Source organism: Camelina sativa, chromosome 3 (assembly GCF_030686135.1).
Source record: "Camelina sativa cultivar CO46 ecotype springtype chromosome 3, ASM3068613v1".
Classification (NCBI taxonomy): Eukaryota; Viridiplantae; Streptophyta; class Magnoliopsida; order Brassicales; family Brassicaceae; genus Camelina; species Camelina sativa.
In genome coordinates this window covers 10,894,704-10,918,926 of record NC_141882.1, presented here as the reverse complement: position 1 = coordinate 10,918,926, position 24,223 = coordinate 10,894,704, and the positions used below count along the sequence as shown (strand labels likewise).

The following is a 24,223-nucleotide window of genomic DNA, read 5'->3' as shown; positions in this document are numbered from 1 at the left end:
CTTACTATAGTTTATAAGAATCAATTCTTAAAAGTTTGTTTTCTCACTGATCATGTGTTTGATTGGTCTTCTTAAAAGTTTGTGTTTGCGGGAGAATGTGATTGATTGGTGGTGGTCGGTAACAATTCCAAAAACCGTTTGAGAACTGATCATAAGTGGTCATCATATTTCGAGTCAACTTGAAAACAAATCCTAGCATAAACAAAAACACACCCAAACATAAAACTTAAAAACTTGGTCAAATAGTTTTTCTTAATAAAAAAATTGCAGTTATTGATAAGGTGTAAAAGGCAAAATCTTCGTATGACCTCTCTCTTTGGTTGAATGGATTTCTCGAATCGAAGTGGAATAATGAATGTCAAGTCAAGAAACACTATGAAGATGATTGTTCTCACATCTTCGTCAACCGCAATACGGTACCGTTTAGACGCTACACAAGTCTCTCCACTCAACGAATCGCATTGGAGTGATCTAGAATACTGCAAACGCTTTAAAGTGAGAAACTTAATTTCCTCATTGTCAAGATTGACAAAATGTTATGTAGATTTGGTTTGGTTCCGCAAAGACTTTAGGGGAGAAAGAAGCTTGGAAGATCGCAACTGATCAGGAATATAATAAACCTAGTTGTCGTGATCCCTACGTTTTGTATCGGTGCAATTCTTAGTCCACAATCCACAAGCTCCCCTCTAATTCTTCTGTCCATTGTCAAAGGTTAGTGAATCTAATCACTCTCATAATTAAATTTCAAGTTCAGAATATAGAACTTAGTTTTGTGTTAGTTTGAGCTGATCTTGTGTTGACTAGGGTCTCGTTGAAGATACCCAATTTTCTGGGAGGGTTTGTGCACATAGACGATGTAGTTCCTGCACAAATCCTAGCAATGGAAGAGCTTAATTAAAGCATCAAGAAGAATCTTATATTCGAGTTCAGTGGCTCACGGGTCGGAGATCATTGAGATGCTAAGAATCAAATACCCATTATACCCATTTGAGACCATGTATGTAGTATATAATATCCTGTGCTCTAGATTTGACACTTTAAGATATGCCTCTGATGTATCAAAATAAAACTTGTAACAGATGTGGTACTGAAGAAGGGAGAGATATGCCACATAGCTTGGACACAACAAAAATAAAAGAACATGGCTTTACCTCTTCCAAGTCATTACGTGAGATGTTTGATGACTGTATTAAGTGTTTCCAAGACAAGGAACTACTCTGAAAACAAAAGAAATGATCAAGCTTTTATGAGAATCTTATGGACCTAATGATTCCACAATATGTCTGTTCCCATCAATCTTGGACACTGAAAAAGAAATAATATCATCTCACTCATGTCTTGTGGAGTTTCTTTCTTTGGACTGACAGATTCACGTGCTTGGCACCTGTCCGTACAAGTAAAGGTACAAGAGAACGTGTCAGTGTCTCTACACTAGACTCTCTACTTTAAGGTGGTGGAGCATGTCGCTTTGGAGAGTCGCCTCCATTTAATTTTTGAACGCTCACACAAGTCACAATCACTCACTATTAGCAGCCTTCAAAAGCGTATTGAACCTCTCAGCCTGCGATCCAGCTGTTATGTACGAAGCAATCATAGTAATCAAATTCAATTCATAACTTAGATACCCACTCTGTAGAACCTCTCAGGGGCTAGAATTTATTTCCTGAATAGACAACATTACAAGAGAAAAGGTAGGACAAGAAGAGACCAAAGAAATACGAAGACTAACAAAGAACAACGCATACAAGGAAATAGAGAAAAACATAAGGATTGAAGAAAGTGAAACCAACATCCAAATAGTGAACAAATCACTCCCTTAGGACTGCTCTACAAGCAAATGAAAAATCCAAAGGAGATCAGACCGCAAGTATCATACTTTCTAGCTTCTTCATCATGGTTATGGGAAACAGAAAACAAAGCTAACAAGTTGTAAACTAGGCCGAGCTTTTGCAGTATGTTGTCTTGAGAGAAATTGACTATTATTCTTCGAAAGCAATGTTGAGAGGCGGCGCGAGTTGATCAGCATAGGCAAACTGCAAATCACCAAACTCGAGTTCCATATCAGTGAAATCGCAGTCAGGTAGCTCACTTGGAACGCTGTTTTCAAACCCGCTGATGTTGATATCCTTATCGAGCAGAGAGTAATCATCCAGCAGATAGTCGGCAGTAAGGAAGCGCTCAAAGTCTAGTCCCGCATCATTTGCACCAGAAATCATAATATCCTCTTCTGCTGATAAGAAGCTCAGATCAGGGATTTGCAGATCCGAAAAGTCGAAATTGGCAAACACTTCCTTGGCAGAATCACCAGACGCAGCAACATCTATGTTCACAGACGTCTTTTCTTCAGACAAATCATCAACACTGACACAAGAAACAGAAGCAGAAGCAGGAGAACGCAAGCACTGGCTAGTCACTGATACAACCGATGAAGAAACAGAAGAACGACAAGAGACAAATGCATCATACTCAACCTTCTTGTCAACATAAGCCTTCTCAGCTTCTTCAGGAGTTTCAAAAGTACCCAACCATTGCTTAGTTCTAGTGATTGGGTTCATAATCTCAGCAGCAAATCTGCCTGATGGCCTCGGCCTAACTCCCACAGGAAACTTAGCTTGCCTATGAGGTATCTTTCTAGACGTTTTGACACCATCCTGAGACATCTCAGAGTCTTCAGATAGGAAAGTAATCTCATGGAGAATACGCTTTACCTTTCGAGGTTTAGGTATACCAAGCCATTCATCGCCAGAGGAATCATCAGTAGCATCAGGATCACTGACAATAACACTGACTTTTCTCAACAATCTCTTAGGTTTCACAGAAGACTTCATATCTGATCCGCAATTCAAAAACACACCAAGAAAACAGCAAAAACCAACACTCAAAATCTCTGATCAAAACTGCTGAAGCTTCTGTTTCAGCGAACTATGAAGAAGGGTATTTTTTGCTTTTCGTGAAAACCCCCAAATACTTCAACGCCAGAACAAGTCCTGCGCAAAATCCACAACCAAGACTTAACCTTTTAGACTCTTACCTGTAAGAGATAGCAACACACAGAAGATAAAAGAAGAAAGAAAAGGGCATACCTTTTGAGTCTTAAGCCCATGGAAATGGAAGGAACCTCAAGAATAAGCCTCTGTTTCGAGCAGAAGCGAAGAGCGTTAAGAACAGCGGTCAGAGTCAGACCAAAGAACAAGACAGACGAGGAAGGAGACGATTGAATCGTAAAGGAGACTAGAAACAGAGACGAAATCACAGCCGATTCAGACAAAGCAGACATAAAGCCGCGTCGCGTTTACAAACGCCTTTTGGTATTCCGATTTCTACTAGCTCAGAGACCCCAAAAAAAAAAATCACGCCTTTTAATTGTTCCTGTTCTTCAAAAGAAAAGAGATAAGTGCCAAATACTAAAACCCAGAGAAAGAAACAAACACACCTACAACCTAAAACCCCTTAGAGGAGAGAAATCAAAAGCGGTGATTTTTATTTTTTATTTTCCAACGGATATATATAAAACGAAAGTTCCGTGATTTAATTCCCAGAAGCAAGAAAGTGTAATAAAAGGTTCTTGTCTTCTTGATTTAAAACTCCGAAACCAATTAAAACGAGAAAAGCATAAATTTACAGTCACAGTGACCAAATCTTAGAGACGAGAGATGGATTTTATTTGATTAATGATTTTGCGGAGAAATGCAGAGAGAGAGAGAGTTTGTGGATAAAAAAAGAAAAATCTTTCACCTACCTTGTGGGAGCTTTTTCTGAAATTCTATCTGTTTCTCTCACTCTTAGGATAGAAAAGCTCTTTATATTCGGTTAACTAATAGTAAGTCACTAGTCACTACCTTAATTTTCTCTTAAGTATGTTTAAGTGCTGGTCAAAAGAAAAGAACTATTCCTCTGTTGTTTTATTTTTATTTGGGAGTAGAATCATTCAAACAAATTATCTATTTTATATGGGAGTATGTAATACATATTATCTACTAGAGCCTTTGACACCTGTCTAAATAATTTCCACATTTTCAAAATAATTTGTTTTTAGCAAAAAAATTTGAATGCATAAAACTATATTCCATATTAAAAGAAACTTATTTTTTTCTTTTTCTCACTTAGAAACTATTTTTATATTTTATCCCTATTGTGTAAATTTTATTTCTTTCTTTTCCTCACTTCAAAACTATTTTCTCTCTATCGTGGTTACTTCATTCTATGTTTTTTTTTATTTAGTTTAAAATTTGAATATTTAAACATTAATCGTTCATATATGTACCCAAAAAATAATTACAAATTAGTTTAGAAATAAAGCAATTAGTTTTTTCACACATATTATTTGAGATATAGAATATGATGTTTGATGAAGACTTTGACTTGATATTTATAGATAACTTTTTATGCAATAATATTTCATTAGTATCATGAAAGGTTTTCAAGTTTTTTTTTGTCAAACATCATGGGTTTTATATATTGTTACATCTCAATAATAAATATAAATTGTGTGGGAATTAATACATTAAAGTGTATTAATATGAGGACTGTTTTTACTCTTTTTTTTGTCAAACATTATGGGAGTTACATTTTAAAGAATTAATATACAATAAATTGTGATTGTGATTATTATTAAATTTTGAAGTTATGACCTTTTAGCCATAAATGATCTTTCAGCACAAAATTGTGATATATCATATTTCAATATTTTGGAATTAAATTATTTTATATGATGAATTCATTTAGACTAAAATGAATTTATATTTTGACATAAAAGTTGTGAAATAAATATTCTAATTTTATTAACAACAAATTAATATTGTAATCTTTGAATATTTTTATATCTTGATATTACTTTAGAATTAAATTAATTGATCTTTTGAATATTAGTATTGTATTCTTTAATTCCTGACAAATTTAATTTATATATTTACTAAAAAGACATTGAAAAATGATAAGATATTTTGTTTATAAATTTAAATTTAAATTTAGTGGATATAAAAAATAGTATATTTAAATTTGAAAGTAATGACTTATGTCGAAAAAATACAACACCACTTGTTAGTTTCTTAATGCATGGTTTTTGAAAAAACCTTACTTTTTATTATATAAGATAAAATATTTTTTTAGTATAAATTTATATTTAGTTAATATAAAAATTATGTATTTAAATTTAAAAGTAATGACATATGTCGAAAGAATATAATGCCACTTGTCAGCTATTTATAGCATGAGATTGATGAAACCTTACTTTATTATATAAGATTTCTTTTGATAAATTTAGCTGTACTAACTTTTCTAAATTGTTAAAAACATAATTTTGTTTTTTTAGCTCAACATATAAAATTCATAAAGACTATTTAAAATTTTATATGTTGTCCGTTGTTTAAAAACCCTATCTTCTAAGCTTTGTTTTTCTTGTTGTCCATTGTTTGGACCATTGCTTATTATTAATTTTTTTTTTCTCAAAATATAATATCTAAAAAGTATTTATATTTTAAGGTATATGAATATTATTAGCTATTATTGCAACCTTACTGAAAAACAAATTTTGTAGATTTTAGGCATACAATCCACTAATTTCGTTGTTTAACCATGCTAAAGCTTAGAAGAAGATTCTAAACTCTCAAACAAACCATGTTGTGTGCGTCTTTAAGCAATTTTTGATTAACCTCCAAAATTTCAAATCTTAGTGGTTTAAACAAACCAAGCCTGCACCATTTTCCAAAATCTCATTGTTAAAATATTTTTGTAAAATTAGTATCATAGTTGACTTTGAATCTAATTACTTATGCATGCCTTCATGGGCTAAATAATTTACAAATTTATGTGAGCGCTATATTCCGTTTTTTACTAGTTTGGTAATTGAAACCCTTCATTATAACAATTATATGATTTGTTTGATCCTTCAATAATGTTCTTTTCTCAATTTTGAAAGATCCAATTTTCCTTATGATCTTTTGCATAGTTCTGAAAAATATCTCATGATATATTATGCTTACCTTTGTAACCAAAAATCTACAACAACACACAAGATATATAGTAAATAATTTGAAGTATTTTTCATGTGTATAAAATGCATTTTTTTGGTAATATACTTATATTATCTATTTTCCTAATGAGCAAAATGAACCATAAAACTAATTAAAAAAAAATTGCAAGCCTAAATTAGTTTTCTTGTTTGAAATATGGATATATAATATAACTCTGTCAAAAAGTTCATCTAGTAATTTATCATATAGAGTATTCATCTTTTAGCTGGTCTTTTTTAAAGTTTGATATATTTCGATTTTCGGATTAACAAAGAATTTTTTTTTTTAAAAGCAAAATGCAAAGCCTAGTTGAAAGAGTCTTTAAGTCTTAACATATGTCCGGAAGAAACTATTAATTTAAAAAATAAATTATGGATATTGATTTTTCCTTCCACATGTGTTTTTGCCTTCTGAATCTTAAATTTGATTTTTTGAAAAAGTATGTGGTAGAACGTCCACAAAATATATGTATTATTACTTTTTAAGTTTATCATTTTAGTTTTTTGTTTTGTGGGGTCTGCTGAAAATACCACAATACGAATTGTCTATATTTTGGAGACGTATATGATAAGGGACACGCATATTCACATTCATATTCATGGCGCATGACCAAACCATACTTTAATATTATGCATCTATCATGGCCCACTAAAAGAATCCAATCGCCTCATGTGTGTATTATCCCCATTTCGAGCTTGTGAGATTAACTCTTCTCCTAGAGGAAGATCAAATACTATCGGCTAATTGCTTTCATAGGACTGGATCATTCATGGAATCATGGGATTGAAACAAAAAAATATGAATAAGATTCTCATTTGTGGAATTATTTATAGATTTTTTCTAATGGGAAAAAGAGGCATCCTTACCAAAACGCCTCCGAATCTTTTATAACTTGGCTCCATTACAATATACATATAGAACAAGAAACATCTTTTTTATAAGCTAACCCATGTTTGTTTTCGGTTTCGTCTATAATCATAATAAACAAAACCAAAATCTACCGAATTATATATTTTAATCTTATTACATATGTTGTCTTATAGCTTAGGAATCTTTTTTTTTTAACATGCATGATACATCACTTTTTTCCAACTTACTTACTTATCAAAGGACCCATTTATTTATTCTTCAAACTTAAGAAAAAAAAACCGATAAAATTTTCTTCAAGTGGGATCCATGTGATTTACGAGCCATCTCCTTCACTTTTTTATGAATCTTGTTTCTTGTCTGAATTGTGTTGTGTTATGTTGTGTTGTCTGTGATCTGAGAGAAGATAATGGCTGAACAGAACAGAGAAGGTCTTCTCTCTCGAAAAGGTTGCTCAGATTTCGGATTCAATGACTCCAGCATCATCGATGACCGTCGTTCCAAGTTCCGTTGTTTCCGATTTTGCTCCGACGGGATCGTCGCTTCCTGGATGGCTTTATATGACATCGCCGCTAAATTGTACGAGATGGGTCGTTCCGACCGTCGGAAAGTTTACTTCGCTGTTAAGATGGGTATGGCTCTCGCACTCTGCTCTTTCGTCATCTACCTCAAAGAGCCACTCCGTGACGCTAGCAAATACGCTGTTTGGGCCATCCTTACTGTTGTCGTCGTCTTCGAGTACAGCATAGGTACGTACCTCTGTGGCTCCTGAATTCTTTATAGATTCGGATTCGATTGAATCAAAAATCTTCCGGATTTTATTAGTTAAAAATCAAAACTTTATTCAAAATCTTATCTGATCTTGTCTTATGATTACTGTTCCATTCACATCAAACTCTGTTCCTTTGTTCGATCTAACTCCACTTGTGATCAGATATCTCTGATCTGATTTGGCTCCAATTCTGTCATCAGGAGCAACATTGGTGAAAGGGTTCAATAGAGCTGTAGGAACACTCTCTGCTGGAGGACTTGCTCTTGGCATAGCTAGACTCTCTGTCGCAGCTGGAGAATTCGAAGAACTCATCATCATTATCAGTATCTTCCTTGCAGGTTGCACCAGTGTTCTCTCAGTCCCATATTATATTATGAAGGAAGCTTCCTTTTTATTTATGACTCCTTGTGAATCTGGTTTATTAGGTTTTTCTGCAAGTTTTTTGAAACTCTATCCGGCGATGAAGTCGTACGAATACTCATTCAGGGTGTTTTTGTTGACATACTGCATCGTTCTTGTGTCTGGGAACAACAGCAGAGACTTTTTCAGCACTGCTTATTACAGGTTTTTGCTGATCCTGCTTGGTGCTGGTATCTGTTTGGGTGTCAACATATTTATACTTCCGATTTGGGCTGGTGAAGACCTCCATAAACTAGTGGTTAAGAATTTCAAAAGTGTAGCCAATTCCCTCGAAGGTAAAGATTGATACATAAGATTTGGGCTGCTTCTCTTGTATTTTTTTTTTTTTTTGGGATTAGCCTGATTTTGTTTTGTACTTTTTAATAAAATTTCAGGATGTGTTAATGGGTACTTGCAATGTGTTGAATACGAGAGGGTGCCTTCAAAGATTCTCACATACCAAGCTTCTGATGATCCATTATACAGTGGATACAGGTCTGTAGTCCAATCTACAAGCCAAGAAGATTCTCTGGTGTGTTTTCTGTAAGGCATTTTTTGTTTAGCAGCATTAGTATAACTTTAAAAAAGAATTTGGATGATAAGAAACAAGTACCTCCTCTTTTGTTTCGCAGCTTGATTTTGCAGTATGGGAGCCTCCACATGGACCTTACAAGACTTTCCACCATCCGTGGGCAAACTATGTCAAACTTAGTGGTGCGGTAAGGCACTGTGCTTTCATGGTTATGGCAATGCATGGCTGCATCCTTTCGGAAATTCAGGTAACTTACCATATTCGTGTCATTCAACTCTTATCTATGGTGTGATGCTGAGTTCTTGATGTTTCTGGTTCTACCTTTCTCAAATGAGGTACTATAATGATTATTAGAGACTATACCCAACTACATCAGATGCTACTCTTCTTGGTTAAAACTAGACTGTTACTCTGAGAAAGAAGTCTTTTATTTGTCATTCAGTTGTTGAGAAAGTGCTTGAAACCAAGAAAGTATCTGAAAGAGCCATATTGCTGTAGAGTGTGATCTCCTATTTTAGAATCTGTTGTTACTAGTTAACCGATGTCATGTCAATAGGCTTTATGTTCGTTCAGTGCTTATGAGATCAATTGGTGTGTGATTTGCAGGCAGCTCCAGAGAAAAGACAAGCTTTCCGACACGAACTTCAGAGAGTTGGAAACGAAGGGGCCAAAGTCTTAAGGTTGTTTGGTGAAAAAGTGGAGAAAATGGAGAAGCTAAGCCCAGGAAACGTTCTGAAAGAAGTGCAACGAGCAGCAGAGGAGCTACAGATGAAAATAGACAGCAACTCCTTCCTACTTGTCAACTCAGAAAGCTGGGCTGCTATCAAAGAGAAAGCCGAAGCTGAGCAAGCGCAACAAAACTACCATGAAGCCAAAGACGACGAGAGCAAAGTGATCCAATCCCTCAGCCAGATTTGGGACAACAACAACCATCACTATCAGAATCCACAGGCCGGTAATGATTCTCAGCTGTGGGTTTCAACAGAGAGTATGATGCTTAGGAACCGAGAAAACTGGCCAAGCGTCTCATTCATAGGCGGTTCTATGATCAACGAGATAGAATCCAAAGTATACGAAAGCGCAAGTTCTTTGTCACTAGCCACATTCGCCTCTCTTCTGATCGAGTTTGTTGCAAGGCTCCAGAACGTTGTTAACGCGTTTGAGGAGCTAAGCACTAAAGCAGATTTCAAAGAACAAGTTAGCGAGACACAGAACAAGATAGATAAAGCTGGTCTGTGGACCAGACTCGGCAACTGCTTCAGCTCCAAGGATTAGCAGAAGCATTGGTGTGGGTGAATAGTTTAATTTGGTTAGACAATGAAATATAATATTTTGCTTTTGTTTGTCGTGAAATAAGTTCCTATTTCCTTCTCACACATAACTGAAAGTTTTGTTCTCAGATTTTGTTTGTTTTGTTGAAATACAGATTTCAGATTTGATTTGTTTGAACCGAGACCGAACCAAATCAATCAATTTCGAAAGTCAAAACCGAAACCGGAGAAGAATGTGTGAATACAAAGACAAACTACTTTCAAACTTATCCCCACCGACTTCAGTGCTAGGACTGATGAGATGTAAAATCTCCACGTCTAGCTAATAAGATTATTTTAAATACTGGTCGACACAGTCATTTGGTGTTTGGATAGTTAAGTAGATTGGTTTTTGTGCAGTTTTGAGTGGGTTTTAAAATGTTGTTGTGGTATTGAGAGCCTATTGCTAAACCCGCAGGTGCTGCCTGAATTTTAAGGAGGTTATGAGATTAAGAGCCTATTGCATTTATAGATGATGGGGGAATGAACAAATTAGACGCAGCAGGAATGGTAAGGCACGAAATGCAAAATGGAGTAAGAAAAATAAGACCAATATATCATAGGAGTGTGTTTATTTTTTTTTACTTTTTGGGTCAATAAGTATATCATAGGAGGAGTGTTATGTAGTGCTATGTAACAATTTGAGTGCTTTCCTCATCTTGATTATTATTATTTTTTTTTTTCGTTTTAATGTTTTGCAGTAGCATGAAAATTAAGCTAACATGTCGGTAAGATAAAGCATATCTGAGAAAAATAGAACTCACGAAGAGAGATAGACACAAGACAATATTATAAGGTTCAAAGAAAAGGATACAAGAGTTAACAAGGCACAAGAGTAGAATTGAAACAGAGAACCGTGCTTTATTCATTAATTAATAAGAACCATGACACCAAACCAAACTTACTACTAGTACAAGGCCGCCAGATAAACACGAGAAAGTTCATCCTTGTCTTTTTTCACTCGGAGGAGCTTCTGGGAAGCAGGCCAATTCTTGGAACTTCTGTCCATGTAGTTCCAGTTTGGGTCTACTTTCCTCAAGAGTTGGTAGGCGGCTTCATAGTCCTTAGTCTTGGCAATAACACCCGCATAAACCGCAAGCTGGGCAGCAGTAAATGACATTTTCTTACCCTCCATCCACTCAAAGATCTGCTTTGGTGACGGAAACAGGATTTGATCTTCTACGCTGCTTCCGCTCTTTATAATCACTCTTGAACTTATCTATTGTCTCTTTTACTCTTGTCGCGTCCAATTCAGCCAATTTCAACAACATATACTTTTTCCCAGCCCTCGTCAATGTCTCCACCCTCGCCTTCGCTCTCTCCTCCGCCGTTGGAAGAGCATAAGAGGTCTCGATCAAGGCCGACTGCGGACCAGCGACCGTTGTACAGGCCCTCTTCCAGGGATGAACACCGGAAACCACCATCATGCGGCGGAAGTTCATTTTCGCAATCTTCAAAACCCTAGAAGAAAATTCACTAAAACTTTTTCTTATAAATATTTGGTCATCACCTCTCAGGTTGGGCGGCTGCATTATTAGCACTAAAATCTCATATCCCTCTCTATCAAAACAATTTCTCAAATCCCTCAATCTTAAAAAAAACAATACTCCTAACGAAAGTTATTAAAGCTTAAATATAATTAAACCATTAAGTGTTCAAAGAAAAGCATATTAATTCAGTGATTGCGAACTTAATGTGCACGTGCGCATGCCCAGAGTTCGAATTCTACTATACGAGTTGCAACTAGTACTACTAAAGGATATCTGGTACAAATAGGATTTTCAATTTTCTTTTAAAAATTGTTATAGAGGTAGTCTCATACTTTCGTTACAAAAGGGATAGTAAAAATAAATGAGGTTTTTGAGAATATGTTTTAAGGTAAAGGATATGAGATTTAAATTCGCATTATTAAGGAATAAACGAGCTTGTCATTTTTGGACCAGACATAACCGGAATTGTGGTACTGATCTGGACCAGACCACCAACGAGCTTGCTTGTCATTCGCGGACAACCAGATGAAGCTATCTACATATTTGAAAATCAACAACAAGGTCCCTGGTTTAGGAATGAGATTAGACCGGAGTAACTTGAATCTTCTCTACTCAGCTAGGTGAGTTGAGAAATAATGAAGAAGAGCTTTTTCATTCACATAAGAAAGCCCAATAAGATTCTTAAGGCCCAATCGAACTTTATTAATTTTTTTTCTTTTTAGTCGTAAAAATCAAAAGCAGAATATATTATTTTTTTCTACTCGCTCGCAAATCGCAAATCGCAAATTCCTCATTCTCTCCTTCTCTCCTTCTCTCTAGCTCCTCGGAATCTGAATCAGTCCTTCTCCGACGCCTGAATCGGTAAGATGATTTCCACTTTCTTCTTTACGCATCTCTAACATCTTCACTCCGATTCACATTCCCTTTAATCTAACTTCGAACCGGTGAATCTGGGGAACGTTCCTCGCTTCTTCTGTTTTGGTGATTATTCACACCCGATTCGTTTCGGAATCTGCTGTATTTTCTTATCCTTTTTGTGAAAGTAGATTAGAAATTATCGGAACCGAAGATAACACTAGAGTGGCCATAGTTTTTTTTTTCCCAGGATCTGTGAAATGATTTATTTCTAAGTATTTTTAATCGAGATCCGAAATCTATTGTAGCAATTAGCTCTGATTCATTAGCTTATGTGTGTATTAATTTGCTAGTTAATTTTTTTTTGCACTGCAGTGACTTGATTCGATACATAAATTAGAGATGGCTATGGTAGATGAACCGTTGTATCCCATTGCTGTGCTCATAGATGAGCTTAAGAATGATGATATTCAGCTTCGTTTGAACTCCATCCGTCGCCTGTCTACGATAGCTCGTGCCCTTGGAGAGGAGCGCACAAGAAAGGAATTAATCCCTTTTCTGAGTGAGAACAGTGACGATGACGACGAGGTGCTCCTTGCTATGGCTGAGGAACTGGGAGTTTTTATTCCGTTTGTTGGAGGAATTGAGTACGCTCATGTTCTTCTCCCTCCTTTGGAATCTCTCTGTACTGTTGAAGAGACCTGTGTGAGAGAAAAAGCTGTGGATTCGCTTTGTAAGATTGGATCTCAAATGAGGGAAACTGACCTTGTTGATTCCTTTGTTCCTCTTGTGAAGGTTAGATAATGAGAAATGATGTATTTATTTAGCTTTAGATTACACCCTTGTATTAGTTTGTTCAATCAAGGCCTAATTTTGTTTCTTTAATCCTGTAGAGACTGGCAGCTGGTGAATGGTTTGCAGCAAGAGTTTCCGCATGTGGTATATTTCATGTTGCATACCAAGGTTGCACTGATGTTCTGAAGACAGAGTTACGGTCTACTTATAGCCTGTTGTGTCAAGATGATATGCCAATGGTGCGAAGAGCTGCTGCATCTAACCTGGGGAAATTTGCCACTACTGTGGAGTCGACCTATTTGATTGCTGAGATCATGACTATGTTCGATGATCTCACTAAAGATGGTACTTAATGCTTGAAATTGTTATGTCTTACTACTATATGTGCTCATCACTTTAGAAAAAGTTTGCATGGACCTCAAGAGCATAGTAATGATATTTGAAATTAAGAAGCAAGGTTTGGTGAAGAAACCTTTTATAGTGCCTACGTAAAGAAATGTGTGTTTCTTATCCGTGTTAACATTGTTTAAATTTTAACCTTCATTTCAGACCAAGATTCTGTTAGACTGTTGGCTGTCGAAGGCTGTGCAGCTCTGGGGAAGTTGCTCGAACCGCAGGATTGTGTTGCACGCATTTTACCTGTTATTGTCAATTTCTCTCAGGTGAAGTGAGCTTTGGTTAATTGTCGCCTCTAGATCACACACACACAAATATATTGTATGCGTAGTTTTTCGTCGGTAAAAGTTTGCAGTTCTGATATTTTTCGATGCTATATGGTTTGTTTTGAGCGCAGGATAAATCTTGGAGGGTGCGTTACATGGTTGCTAATCAGCTATATGAACTTTGTGAGGCAGTGGGTCCTGATTGCACCAAGTATGTGTCATGTGGATTTCTTTTTAATGTTTTTATCATCCTTGTTAGATCTAGGCTTTCTTACTCGTAAAAATACTTTGTGACCATCAAGCACATATACATCTAAGAGCCTTGGATTTTAGATTTATGTTGGTGCACATATCTTATAATTTTGACACCATATGTCGTTCTTTCTCTAGGACTGATTTGGTTCCAGCATACGTGAGATTGTTACGGGACAATGAGGCAGAAGTGCGAATAGCAGCAGCAGGAAAAGTGACCAAGTTCTGTCGTCTTTTGAATCCCGAGCTTGCTATTCAACACATCCTTCCTTGTGTGAAGGTACATCTTTCTGCTAATTAAAATTTCTCAAATTCCAGTTAAAATGGGCTGTTAGATGTCCCATGACATGTAATATTCTGATTCCAACTCATGTCTGGCAGGAATTATCATCGGACTCTTCTCAACATGTTCGGTCTGCTTTAGCTTCAGTAATAATGGGGATGGCTCCTATCCTTGGGAAGGTATGAACTGGATATAGCCAACATTTTTTCGCATCTGATGTTTAATTTGCTGTTTCGGTTTTCATCATCGAAATAAGCCACATAATCTGTTATGGCTCGGTTATAGCAGGCGCCAACTGGTGTTACAGACCTTATCAATTATTAACATACGAAATCATCAATGTAGGATTCAACCATTGAGCATCTGTTACCAATTTTTCTTTCTCTATTGAAAGATGAATTTCCTGATGTTCGCCTCAACATCATAAGCAAGCTTGATCAAGTCAACCAGGTTTGTTGCATCTCTCTCGTGTTCTTAAGATTTAGCTACTTTTATGACTTGTTTATTTAATTGTTGACAAATTATCTTTTTACGGCAGGTTATTGGAATTGATTTACTATCACAATCATTGTTGCCGGCGATTGTAGAACTTGCTGAGGATCGACACTGGAGAGTCCGGCTTGCGATAATAGAGTATGTTCCTCTGTTGGCCAGTCAGTTAGGTATAGGGTTTTTTGATGACAAGCTTGGAGCCCTTTGCATGCAATGGCTGCAAGACAAGGTTTCCCTCTTGAATCCTTATATTTTGCATATTCACTGTTGCATAATTTTCGATTCGGGATATTTGACACTGTTCGCCTTCTTCAGGTTTACTCCATCCGTGAAGCTGCAGCAAACAACCTAAAGCGTCTCGCAGAGGAGTTTGGTCCTGAATGGGCAATGCAACATTTAGTTCCCCAGGTCTGTATTAATTAACATCGGTATTCTTTGACCATTTCATACTAAAAGCTTCTGTCTGTTTATCTTAGTGTTGGTCTAACTCCACAGTAGCTCGCCTATAACTTCCAATCTCCATCTTTGGTTTATTTACTTCGAAATAGCTAAAGCTGCATATATTGAGACCTCCAGATTGACCCTTTATCATCTAAACAGGTACTGGACATGGTCAACAATCCGCACTACTTACATAGGATGATGGTTCTACGTGCAATCTCTCTTATGGCTCCTGTAATGGGATCAGAAATCACATGCTCTAAGTTTCTTCCTGTGGTGGTTGAAGCATCAAAAGACAGGTAAGATACATTAGATGAATTGGCCAAAATCCATCAATAACACATCTTACCTTTTTAACGTTCTTGTTGCACATATCTAATCTCTGCAGAGTTCCAAACATTAAGTTCAACGTTGCCAAACTTCTGCAATCCCTCATCCCCATAGTCGACCAATCAGTAAGATTTAGACAAACCTAACTCAACTATATCGAAAGCTAATGGAAATTGTTTAACTCTAATGTTTTTGCCGTGTCAAAAATTTGTAGGTGGTGGACAAAACTATCCGTCAGTGCTTGGTGGACCTGAGCGAAGACCCTGATGTTGATGTTCGCTATTTTGCAAACCAAGCGCTTAATTCCATCGATGGTACCACAGCGGCGCAATCTTGAATTAGTTTTTTTTTTCATATGTATTATCGTTAAGTTAAGTTTCTATTATTTGTGTTCTCTGCAATTTATTTGGTTTGTTTGTGTAAAACGCCATTTTGGTTGCTGGCTATGAACTGCAATTATATTTGTTAGTAAAATTGTATTCCCTTTCTTACATTTTCTGTTGTTCTAAGCTAATTCTAACACTTTACTCCCTTTTGTCATCATGGTGATATCTTTTTAGTTCCTTGCACATTATTACATAACTTCATTACGTATCTGTTAGTTGCTTCTTAAAGCATGTATTGAATTTATGGGTCACATCGATGATATTGTAACTTTGTGGTTCTGTTTGGTCTTCTGACTCGTTCTCTCTAAAATAACTTTGTTCTCTTCCGTTAATTTTTTTTTTCTACTAACCACAAAATCAATACATTAGATTTGATACATTTTAATCAACAAATCGTCCACAACTTCCTATTCATGATTTAACAAATGGAAAGCATGAATCATTTGACAAAACAGTTCTAGCCACACGGGTTAGCCCACCTTCAGCACCCTCTGATAGCATGATATACTACAGTTATGACTCCTATTTTCCAAGAGGCATTATGGACTAATCAAGCGGTCGTCAAAACTTCATGGGATCGAGAGCTACGATGTTGGAGACGACGGTGAAGCACCTCAGACATCTCAGTGAAGAAATCAGCATCCCATCTTTGAATCAACAAAGGGTCTTCAGCGAAACAAATGTATATCGATGTAACCGCGCTCTCCACTACCACCATTCCTAACCCCACCTGAAAACCAACATTGAACCATTTAAAAAAATTGAACAAGTAGGACGAAAGAGAGTGCACAAAAGAGGTCACTCACAAGGACCATTCCCATCAACATAGCCGTAGATGCAACCATTATGACTCTGTCACTGTATTTGATCCAAGCCCATATACCAATGCAAGAGCCTGTGATGAGTCCTCCAAAGATGGTTCCCATTAGAAGAACAGCACCAGAACAGTCATATGCAACAAGTGCCTCTACACCTGTCGACTGAAACAATTCCCACGCGTCTCTCGCTGATTTGTTGAATCCTTTTCCATACACTGCAATCTATAAAATTAACTTAAAGTTGTAGCATTTTGCTTCTTCATTGCTCATATGAGAGAGATAATGAGTTTACTGTCAACTATTATCTACAATCTATATACCTGGACATAGGCATACTTGTTAAAAAACCGAACTAGAGTTTCAACTAGATGAAACAAGAAATCAACGCAGCAAAGTAGGCATTCGTTTCCACAAATCTTGGAACGGAATCCCCTTATCTGCAAACAAAAATTGTAGACCAATGTTATTAAGAATAGGAAGAACGATAATGTTTTACGGACAGCAAAAGAAACCGGAGACTACCTCCCAGCGAAGTGTTCTAATGGCCGCAGTGAAGAGTGATCCGTAGCATATGCTCCCAAAAGATGTTGTCACGGCGTACCTAAGCGAGTCTATTAAAGAGCTAGGAGGCAACGATGATGACTCTTCTTGACCACAGTGAAAGAGAACATGAAACACCATCCCAGAAACTATTACGTGGACAGTGTTACACAGCACAGCGCCTGTCCAGAATAAGCTAACCGAAAGAACCTGCAGCATATATATATCTTCCAATGATCGAATGAACTATAACCATGTTTTCTTCATAACCCGTAAGGAAAAATGCAAAACTTGCCAGCTCACCACAAGAAGCCACCAGCGTCCTTCATCGCCCATGCTCGATGCCACAACACCAGCTGCTCCAAAAGACCATAGAGACATCCACAGAAGCATGACCACTGTGAAAGCATGCGCCACCATTATCACCTTAGGAAGTCCCCAAACTAATTTCAACGCTTTCCGCAGAACCAGCATGGTGAAAGGAAGTCTACACATCAACAACTCAAATCATCAGACTTGATAAGTGTTACCAAATTAAGCATATTAGCTCTCAATCATATTCAACCTGGCGCATACCTGTCAATAACTGAAATAACATACAAGAACTGCAACAGAGCTCCAACGGCGAATGCACCACCCCAGAAGAACTGTCTGCACCAGAAACATAGTACACTAACTACAGCTAGATAGGTAGTTAAGATGTGAACAGAAACTTTCATCATCTCATTGGCGTAAGAGCCAAGCAGCAATGACCAAACCCAACTAATAAAGACTCCAATCCCACCAGCAACAGCATAGAGAGGCCAGTAATCCTCGGTCAACCCTTTATGATTCTCCAAGAAACCTTGAGTGTACCTATCGATGTTTAACCTATCTGATATTCTAAACCTATTGAGTCCAAGCACCACGAGCACAAATCCCAAACAAATCATGTGGATCACAAAGATGGCAGACCAGAATACATCATGCCAGTGGCGAGACTCACGCACAATGGCTCTGTTTCCATCTCCACTCCTTCGACTCCGCTGAAGACTCTGAAAATCAAAAACAACATTGGTTGCTAAGTAAGTAAGTATTTCAAACATCTCTAGCAACTGAAGAAAACAAATCAGACCGGTTCACACAAAAACTACATCATGGACAAGTCTTAGACCTACAAAAAAGCTATTCTTATCAGTACAATGCAAATACATAAACGTGATCAAACTCACACAAAGACACAAGTCTTCAAAAAGAAACAAAAAATTTGTTACCAACCCGTGATTAAAAGTTAGAAAACCAAAGTAGCCAACCGCTCATAACATGGTAAGTAAGAAACAAATCCAAGATGTGAGTTCATCAAGATCCCCAACTTGTAAAAATAAAGACTTTATGGAAACAAAAGCAAAACCCACAAAAGTGATTTCTCAAATCCATACACAAACAGATTCGTGCCCAGATCGAAATTTAGAAAAAAAAATGGGAGAACCTGGTCGCCGGAGGAGATGGAGGCGTAATCAGAGGAAGGAGAGACGCTGGTAGTGGAGTCACTCATGATTAGAGTACGAGAATAAAAAAAGATTCACAGAGCAGAACCAAATTTCATGTAAGCATCTTTGAATAAATATCACACAAAAGAGTAGAGAGAGAGAAATGAGGGAGGAGAGAATAGTCAATGAAAGAAACGTGAAACGAAAGGATTGTAGTGAAAAAAGGGTTTATGAATCAAAAGAAGAAGTTTGATGTATTGAATGATCAAAGAGAGGAGTGAAGGCCAGACAAAGTTTTAATGTCAGAGCAGTTCTTTCTTCTTCTTCCTTTTTATTGGATAAGAGAAGTAATTAGTTTTTTTTTTTTGCAGTGGTCGTTTTCTTAAGTCACACTTTCTCTCCCTCCGTAACTATTCACTTTTTTTTTTTTTTTAAATTTCCTTTCACAAAATTGTTTTTTTTTTTTTTTTTCTTTTTCTATAGGAACATAATATAACTACTAAAATACATGATTTTTGTTGAGTATATTTAAAAAGTTTATGATATAAATAAATTAATATATATATATATATATTCACCTACTAAGAAAGTGTGGTAAATGTTTAGTTTACTGTACGTCATTTGATGTACTTATATATACATTTTTTTTTTTTGAAAAAAGTTAGGTTACATCAATTATTGTATATCTACTTATTTTTCTATATTTCACTTTTTATAACTTGTTAATTTAGGTTTTCTAATTTGTATAGATATTTTAGGTAAAAATAATTATTTTAAAAAAAAAGTGTATATGGACAAAACTGTTTTTTTAGTGATCCTTTATTTCCAATTTTCCCTATATATAATGCATTGTATACCTCACTCACGTATATGTAAGAAAAATATTCAGATATTTAAAAAGGGACCGGTCAAAATCATCTATTGAATCTACGACTTTTTTTTTTGTTCTGTTTAATAGTCAAGGAATATATTTCCACTATTATAATGCTGGACAATATTCTTCATGTGTGTTTGTTCAAAAAACGTTTGAAATTTTTCAGGTTTATGTTCTTCTATGGCATAAGGTTTTATTTCTAGCATAAAACTGTAAAAGTAAAAGAGTGTTGTTGGTACTTTTGTATGAACAAAGGGAGAAAGTAAAAGGTTGACATAGAAGAAAAGGAGAAAGAAAGCTTTTTTTTTTTAAGGACAGTATGATTGAACCCATTTGCTGCCACTTCATTTGTTGTGTGATGGCAAGTGGTGGCACCATGACTCCGCCACCTCTCTTTGAGTCTTTGTGTCATGTTTTTTTTTTTTTTTTTTTTTTTTTTTTTTTTGATGAAAAACATATCTTTGTGCCATGTTACTCTTTAAGACATATCCTAAAAAAATATTCTTAATTAGAATGATTAGAGTCTATTTAATGTGCTTAGAAGAAAATCACTAAACATGAATTTAATCACTAATAAAGAAATTTAGAGGATAAGGTGACCTCAGTTTATCTTTGTTTCACGATTAGTATCATTAGCCTACTAGGGATTTTCCAAGCATTCGTTTCTTGTATTTTAAAGATTTTGTTATTTTGTTTATCATGTTTTTGCCTTTTTGGGCTTAACTTCTTCTATTACACTTTATATTTGGGCTTAGTTATCAACACTACGAGTACTGTGGCTCAACGTAATTCATTCATTCATACGTCTCAGATGCCATGTAACGAGTCCCCTCAAGATTCATTTCATTGTATTAGACCACACAACACCCACTCGTTAATTATGAAATTAACTAAACAAATTCCATCTTTTTTTCACTCTACGCAACAAAGTACAAGAAACCAAACAACACCAATACTCTAGTTTTAACTTAAAAGTGACTTTTCATTTTTCATTGTCACTCCATCGTCTATAGCTTTAGCATTTATTAGACGAGAATCCAATGAGAGAATTAGCCAAATAGAAAGTGACACGTGTCCCTTGTTGCTGCACGTTGCCGATGATTGCTAACGAACTCGTCGTCGGTGCAAACGCGAGACAAAATGTCCCCACCGAGTCAACCGGAATCATGTAGTTTTTCGCCGGCAAAGCCAACATCTTCCCACCGGGAAAGTGAAAAGCCACCGTCGGGACTTCAATCGTCGTCTTGGTTGATAGATTGTAACACGTGTCGAACATTGCGACGCCGTTTGCTTTCTCCAAGTCCGACGTCCCTTTCAGGAACGAGTCTCTGAGCGAGTTGTAGATTCCGGTCTGGAGACGAGTCACGGCGGTTCCCGAGTCGATGATTATCCCGCCGCTTCCTGACTCGTCCATCTCGAAAGATGACTGAGGAATCTGAAGCAACTCGCCGCCGACGCTTATCCCGGTGAGACCTACGTAGTAAAACGTGTCGAGCTGGTGGTTACGCAGCAACGGAGCCTCGACGACGTCGCGAGGGAGAGAAGTACCGAACTCAACCGTCGAGGCCGAGTCTGAGTCACGGTCAACGAGGCAGTACGAGAACGACGTCGTGTTGAGCTGCGACGGAAGAGCTAGCAAACCGCCGCCGAGTCCGAGCAAACCGGCTGCGCCGACGAACAACCCTTCGTTGCTGTGTCCGCATCCGACGGCGACGTTTTGAACTGAAGTCGAGCCGATTGTGAGAGTCTCGGTGGCGAAATCTCCGACGGTGTAAGAACCGTCACCGTAAGAAACCTCGTAGAGACACGTGGCGTTTCTGCATTCCGAGACTTCAAGTGCTTTGCACTGTGAAGTGTCGCAAGAGAGAGGTTGGTAAGAAGAGGAAGAGGCTGGCTCGAAGATTGGTTCGGTTTGGTGGTAACAGTCAGCGCAAGGGGCGCATTGTAGCCAGTTCACGTCACTTCCAGTGTCGAGAACCATGTAAACCTCACGCGCCGGGTTCCCGATACCGACGCGTGTGAAGTACTCGCCGCTTCCTTGAGTCGTGCCGGAGATTAAAGGAGCTTCGATATCTTCCTGGTCCGTGGTGTACATTGTGGTAACGGGCTTGAGATCTGCTTTGGATATGTTGTTTAAGGCTAGATCTAAACGTGTTACGAGAGATTTGACTCTAGCTGTGTCGCGGTCTAGTCTGGCTAGTGTGAGTGACTTGTAGTCTGAGTGTTCAACTCCTCGGACAGAAGCTCGTGAATGAAGTTTCAAGCTAAAAGGCGTTTGATTCTGTTCTTCTTGCTGGTTCAGCTTAAACGACGACGGATTCTTGGTTTGGTGAATGGAGTCGGCGACATTGAGTACAGACGTGGTGGTTACGGAGGTCTCTGGCAAGAGTCTGGAGAAAACAGAAAAATGTGAAGTGAGGTAAAAGAAGATGAAGAAGAAGAGTAAGGAACGGTGAGAAGACATTGTTTTAGTTTCGGACCGTTAACAGTGGAGAAGACGAAGTGAAAGAGGTTATTAAACGAGAGAAGACAAAAGTGTGGTTTGGTGGGGGAGGAAAAATGAGACAAAAGCTTCTTTTAATTAAACAAAGACAAAGGTGTGTTTTGGGTTTTTGCAGATTTCGAGGAGATTTATATAAGTAAGCAGTATCTACTTGGAAGAATTAATACAAGATTAGATAAATGGTTTAAGTGGAAGAGGAGGTTTCTTCATCGTCTTTAAGTGGGAAGGTTTAAATAAACTTGTTTTATGATCTCAAGGCGGTTAGTGTGGAGATTGTTGTTGTTTTAAAGAATCTAAATCACTCTTAATTTTTAAAAGTCCGCCACTTTTGAGTGTTTCACATATAAGCCTCACTTGACAAATTTGCCAATGACCTTTATCCTTTAGCTTTGTTAATGACTTTCAATTGAACAGCTCACCCATTTCAATTTCTCAGCACCCTACGTATATAAAAACTACATGCTACTATTAAACGATATGTACATAAGAAAGTTAGAAAGCCAATACATTACATATGCATTCTGGCAACAACAGAAAAAACATAGATATGTATACCATATTAGCAGTTGTGTGTTAGCATAGAATTACGATGTGGAGGAATCAGTATGCTGACCTGAAAAATGTGAATTCATGGGCCGGTGTGTAACTCTTATTTAGCCTTTTTACTTGAGCCCTTGTATACACTCCAAAGTCCACAGGAAAACGGCCAAAATCCACCCTAACTATTTCTGAAACGTTTTTTTATACCTGAACTCTAACCCCCAGCAAATAACAACCCAAACTCAATTTAAATTCAAATTCCCTATCCAAACTGTTTTTAATATGGTAAATTTCAACACCCGTTTTAACGGAGTCAAATGGTGGATTAACGGTGCTGACTCAGACGACGATATGGCATTACGGGTGAACAAAACGACGTCGTTTTGTTCTTTTTGCGTGTGTTGTTTCAAAAACAAAATGACGTCGTTTGTAATTTGGGGTTAAAAATTAAAATTGAATCGAATTGGGGTTAAATCAAATTGGGGATAAATCGAATTTAGGGTTTTTGTTCTTCTTCTTCTCTCGAAGAGTGAGTGTCGAGAAACTGAGAGTGAGTGAATCGATTGTAATTGATATGGCTGATCAAGGAAGAGGCTTCCCAACCAGATGCAGATGCGGTGAGGCTGTAAGAATTGGTACGTCGAGGACAGCCAAAAACCCAGGATGATTGTTTCACTCTTGTCCAAGAGGTTCCGAAGAGGTATGTTAATTTTTGTTGTAAATTTTGGTATATATGTTTATGTTTTGAGTTGTGATGAATCTGTTTTGAGTTGTGTTCTAATGTGTAAGGATTGATCTAGTATTTTGTTGTATGAGAAGAAGAAGAAGCAATTGAAAAAAACTTGGTTCACATTGGCAAAAGTTACATAATTTAGTTACCAATCGCATCAACAACATCCGTTTCCCATCCTAAAACCCAACAACAAAAGTTACATAATAAGTCATCATAAGCTGCATCTTTCGTAGACAAAAACCCACCAAATCATCACAGCTTCTCCATGCTTCAAAAAACAGAAAACACCAAATCATCACAACTGATGGCTTGCATCCAAAACCCACCAAATCATCACAGCTTCTCCATGCTTCAAAAAACAGAAAACACCAAATCATCACAACTGATGGCTTGCATCCAAAAACCTATTATTGTGTTGGTTGGATTAGTCCTTGTGACTGAGATGCTTGTGACTCATATCCATCCTCTGTTGGAGTTATCTTCTTTGGCCTATGCATCTCCAGAACCATATTCTTACACTTGGTTATATTGTGGCCAGCTTCTCCACATCGCCCACAATGCATAATCCTCCTCTTCCTTGAAGCTTTCTAGGTTGGAGATTCATGTATGGGCTTCTTTCTCTTTGGCTTCAGCTTTCTTTCTTTCATGTTTTCGATTTCTTCAACCAAATGTGCAGGTGGTTTGATCATATCTCATTTCAACTTCAAATCCTCAGTCTCTTCAACCATACACTCATCAGTCCATTTAAATGTATGATACATCGAGTCTGCACCAATACACGATACTCAAAATCAAACAAGCAAAGTAAACAAAATTTACAACAAAAATTAACATACCTCTTCGGAACCTCTTGGACAAGAGTGAAACAA

The 24,223-nt window shown here is 37.1% G+C and overlaps 4 protein-coding genes and 3 pseudogenes across 9 annotated transcripts; 3 read left to right on the top strand and 4 right to left on the bottom strand.

Moving 5' to 3' along the window:
* The first annotated feature begins 351 nt into the window (after positions 1-351).
* On the top strand, positions 352-1,246 carry LOC104778883 (tetraketide alpha-pyrone reductase 2-like; annotated as a pseudogene).
* A 385-nt stretch (positions 1,247-1,631) lies between these two features.
* Positions 1,632-3,913, bottom strand: LOC104776695 (ethylene-responsive transcription factor ERF116). 2 transcript variants are annotated; one of them, XM_010500804.2, is made up of 3 exons: positions 3,740-3,913; positions 3,084-3,369; positions 1,632-2,987 (listed from the first exon to the last, which is right to left on the bottom strand). In XM_010500804.2, exon 3 carries the CDS (start codon positions 2,826-2,828, stop codon positions 1,980-1,982), a length of 849 nt encoding a protein of 282 aa, XP_010499106.2. In that variant the 5' UTR covers positions 2,829-2,987; positions 3,084-3,369; positions 3,740-3,913; the 3' UTR covers positions 1,632-1,979. The 2 variants fall into 2 exon arrangements, with proteins under 2 accessions (XP_010499106.2, XP_010499105.2); XM_010500803.2 differs by lacking the exon at positions 3,740-3,913 and having other exon boundaries at positions 3,084-3,731.
* A 2,990-nt stretch (positions 3,914-6,903) lies between these two features.
* On the top strand, positions 6,904-10,030 carry LOC104776694 (aluminum-activated malate transporter 4). 2 transcript variants are annotated; one of them, XM_010500802.3, is made up of 6 exons: positions 6,904-7,627; positions 7,851-7,988; positions 8,076-8,345; positions 8,445-8,581; positions 8,682-8,828; positions 9,188-10,030. In XM_010500802.3, exons 1-6 carry the CDS (start codon positions 7,288-7,290, stop codon positions 9,854-9,856), a joined length of 1,701 nt encoding a protein of 566 aa, XP_010499104.1. In that variant the 5' UTR covers positions 6,904-7,287; the 3' UTR covers positions 9,857-10,030. The 2 variants fall into 2 exon arrangements, 1 of the variants encoding a protein (XP_010499104.1); XR_015591393.1 differs by having other exon boundaries at positions 7,082-7,627; positions 8,445-8,592.
* A 636-nt stretch (positions 10,031-10,666) lies between these two features.
* LOC147946760 (pentatricopeptide repeat-containing protein At1g02370, mitochondrial-like) lies at positions 10,667-11,487 on the bottom strand (annotated as a pseudogene).
* Positions 11,488-11,953: 466 nt separating this feature from the next.
* On the top strand, positions 11,954-15,984 carry LOC104776693 (uncharacterized). The gene is made up of 13 exons (XM_010500801.3): positions 11,954-12,242; positions 12,612-13,031; positions 13,130-13,376; positions 13,581-13,693; positions 13,825-13,904; positions 14,084-14,225; positions 14,327-14,407; positions 14,574-14,678; positions 14,767-14,949; positions 15,036-15,128; positions 15,321-15,460; positions 15,550-15,616; positions 15,706-15,984. Exons 2-13 carry the CDS (start codon positions 12,639-12,641, stop codon positions 15,826-15,828), a joined length of 1,767 nt encoding a protein of 588 aa, XP_010499103.1. The 5' UTR covers positions 11,954-12,242; positions 12,612-12,638; the 3' UTR covers positions 15,829-15,984.
* A 133-nt stretch (positions 15,985-16,117) lies between these two features.
* LOC104776692 (uncharacterized) lies at positions 16,118-19,086 on the bottom strand. Of its 3 annotated transcripts, XM_087502684.1 has the most exons (8): positions 18,704-19,057; positions 18,020-18,269; positions 17,812-17,886; positions 17,539-17,722; positions 17,218-17,445; positions 17,016-17,132; positions 16,684-16,917; positions 16,118-16,607 (listed from the first exon to the last, which is right to left on the bottom strand). In XM_087502684.1, exons 4-8 carry the CDS (start codon positions 17,707-17,709, stop codon positions 16,428-16,430), a joined length of 930 nt encoding a protein of 309 aa, XP_087358810.1. In that variant the 5' UTR covers positions 17,710-17,722; positions 17,812-17,886; positions 18,020-18,269; positions 18,704-19,057; the 3' UTR covers positions 16,118-16,427. The 3 variants fall into 3 exon arrangements, 2 of the variants coding, with proteins under 2 accessions (XP_087358810.1, XP_087358809.1); XR_015591391.1 differs by having other exon boundaries at positions 17,531-17,722; positions 17,812-18,269; positions 18,704-19,025; XM_087502683.1 differs by having other exon boundaries at positions 17,812-18,269; positions 18,704-19,086.
* A 1,304-nt stretch (positions 19,087-20,390) lies between these two features.
* LOC104776691 (protein ASPARTIC PROTEASE IN GUARD CELL 1 pseudogene) lies at positions 20,391-22,446 on the bottom strand (annotated as a pseudogene). Its single transcript, XR_015591238.1, has one exon. The product of XR_015591238.1 is annotated as a protein ASPARTIC PROTEASE IN GUARD CELL 1 pseudogene (transcript).
* Between the last annotated feature and the right edge of the window lie 1,777 nt (positions 22,447-24,223).

Excerpts from the sequence above, each read along its gene's own strand:
- LOC104776692 (XM_087502683.1), bottom strand. The coding sequence starts at position 18,769 with ATGAGTGACTCCACTACCAGCGTCTCTCCTTCCTCTGATTACGCCTCC. Across the intron at positions 18,270-18,703 it reads CCATCTCCTCCGGCGACCAG|AGTCTTCAGCGGAGTCGAAG; the intron begins GTTCTCCCATTT and ends TTTGATTTTCAG. Across the intron at positions 17,133-17,217 it reads TTAGAACACTTCGCTGGGAG|ATAAGGGGATTCCGTTCCAA; the intron begins GTAGTCTCCGGT and ends TTTTGTTTGCAG.
- LOC104776693 (XM_010500801.3), top strand. The coding sequence starts at position 12,639 with ATGGCTATGGTAGATGAACCGTTGTATCCCATTGCTGTGCTCATAGAT. Across the intron at positions 14,679-14,766 it reads AGCTTGATCAAGTCAACCAG|GTTATTGGAATTGATTTACT; the intron begins GTTTGTTGCATC and ends TTTTTACGGCAG. Across the intron at positions 15,617-15,705 it reads TCCCCATAGTCGACCAATCA|GTGGTGGACAAAACTATCCG; the intron begins GTAAGATTTAGA and ends AAAAATTTGTAG.
- LOC104776695 (XM_010500804.2), bottom strand. The coding sequence starts at position 2,828 with ATGAAGTCTTCTGTGAAACCTAAGAGATTGTTGAGAAAAGTCAGTGTT.
- LOC104776694 (XM_010500802.3), top strand. The coding sequence starts at position 7,288 with ATGGCTGAACAGAACAGAGAAGGTCTTCTCTCTCGAAAAGGTTGCTCA. Across the intron at positions 7,628-7,850 it reads CGTCTTCGAGTACAGCATAG|GAGCAACATTGGTGAAAGGG; the intron begins GTACGTACCTCT and ends TTCTGTCATCAG. Across the intron at positions 8,346-8,444 it reads TGTAGCCAATTCCCTCGAAG|GATGTGTTAATGGGTACTTG; the intron begins GTAAAGATTGAT and ends ATAAAATTTCAG.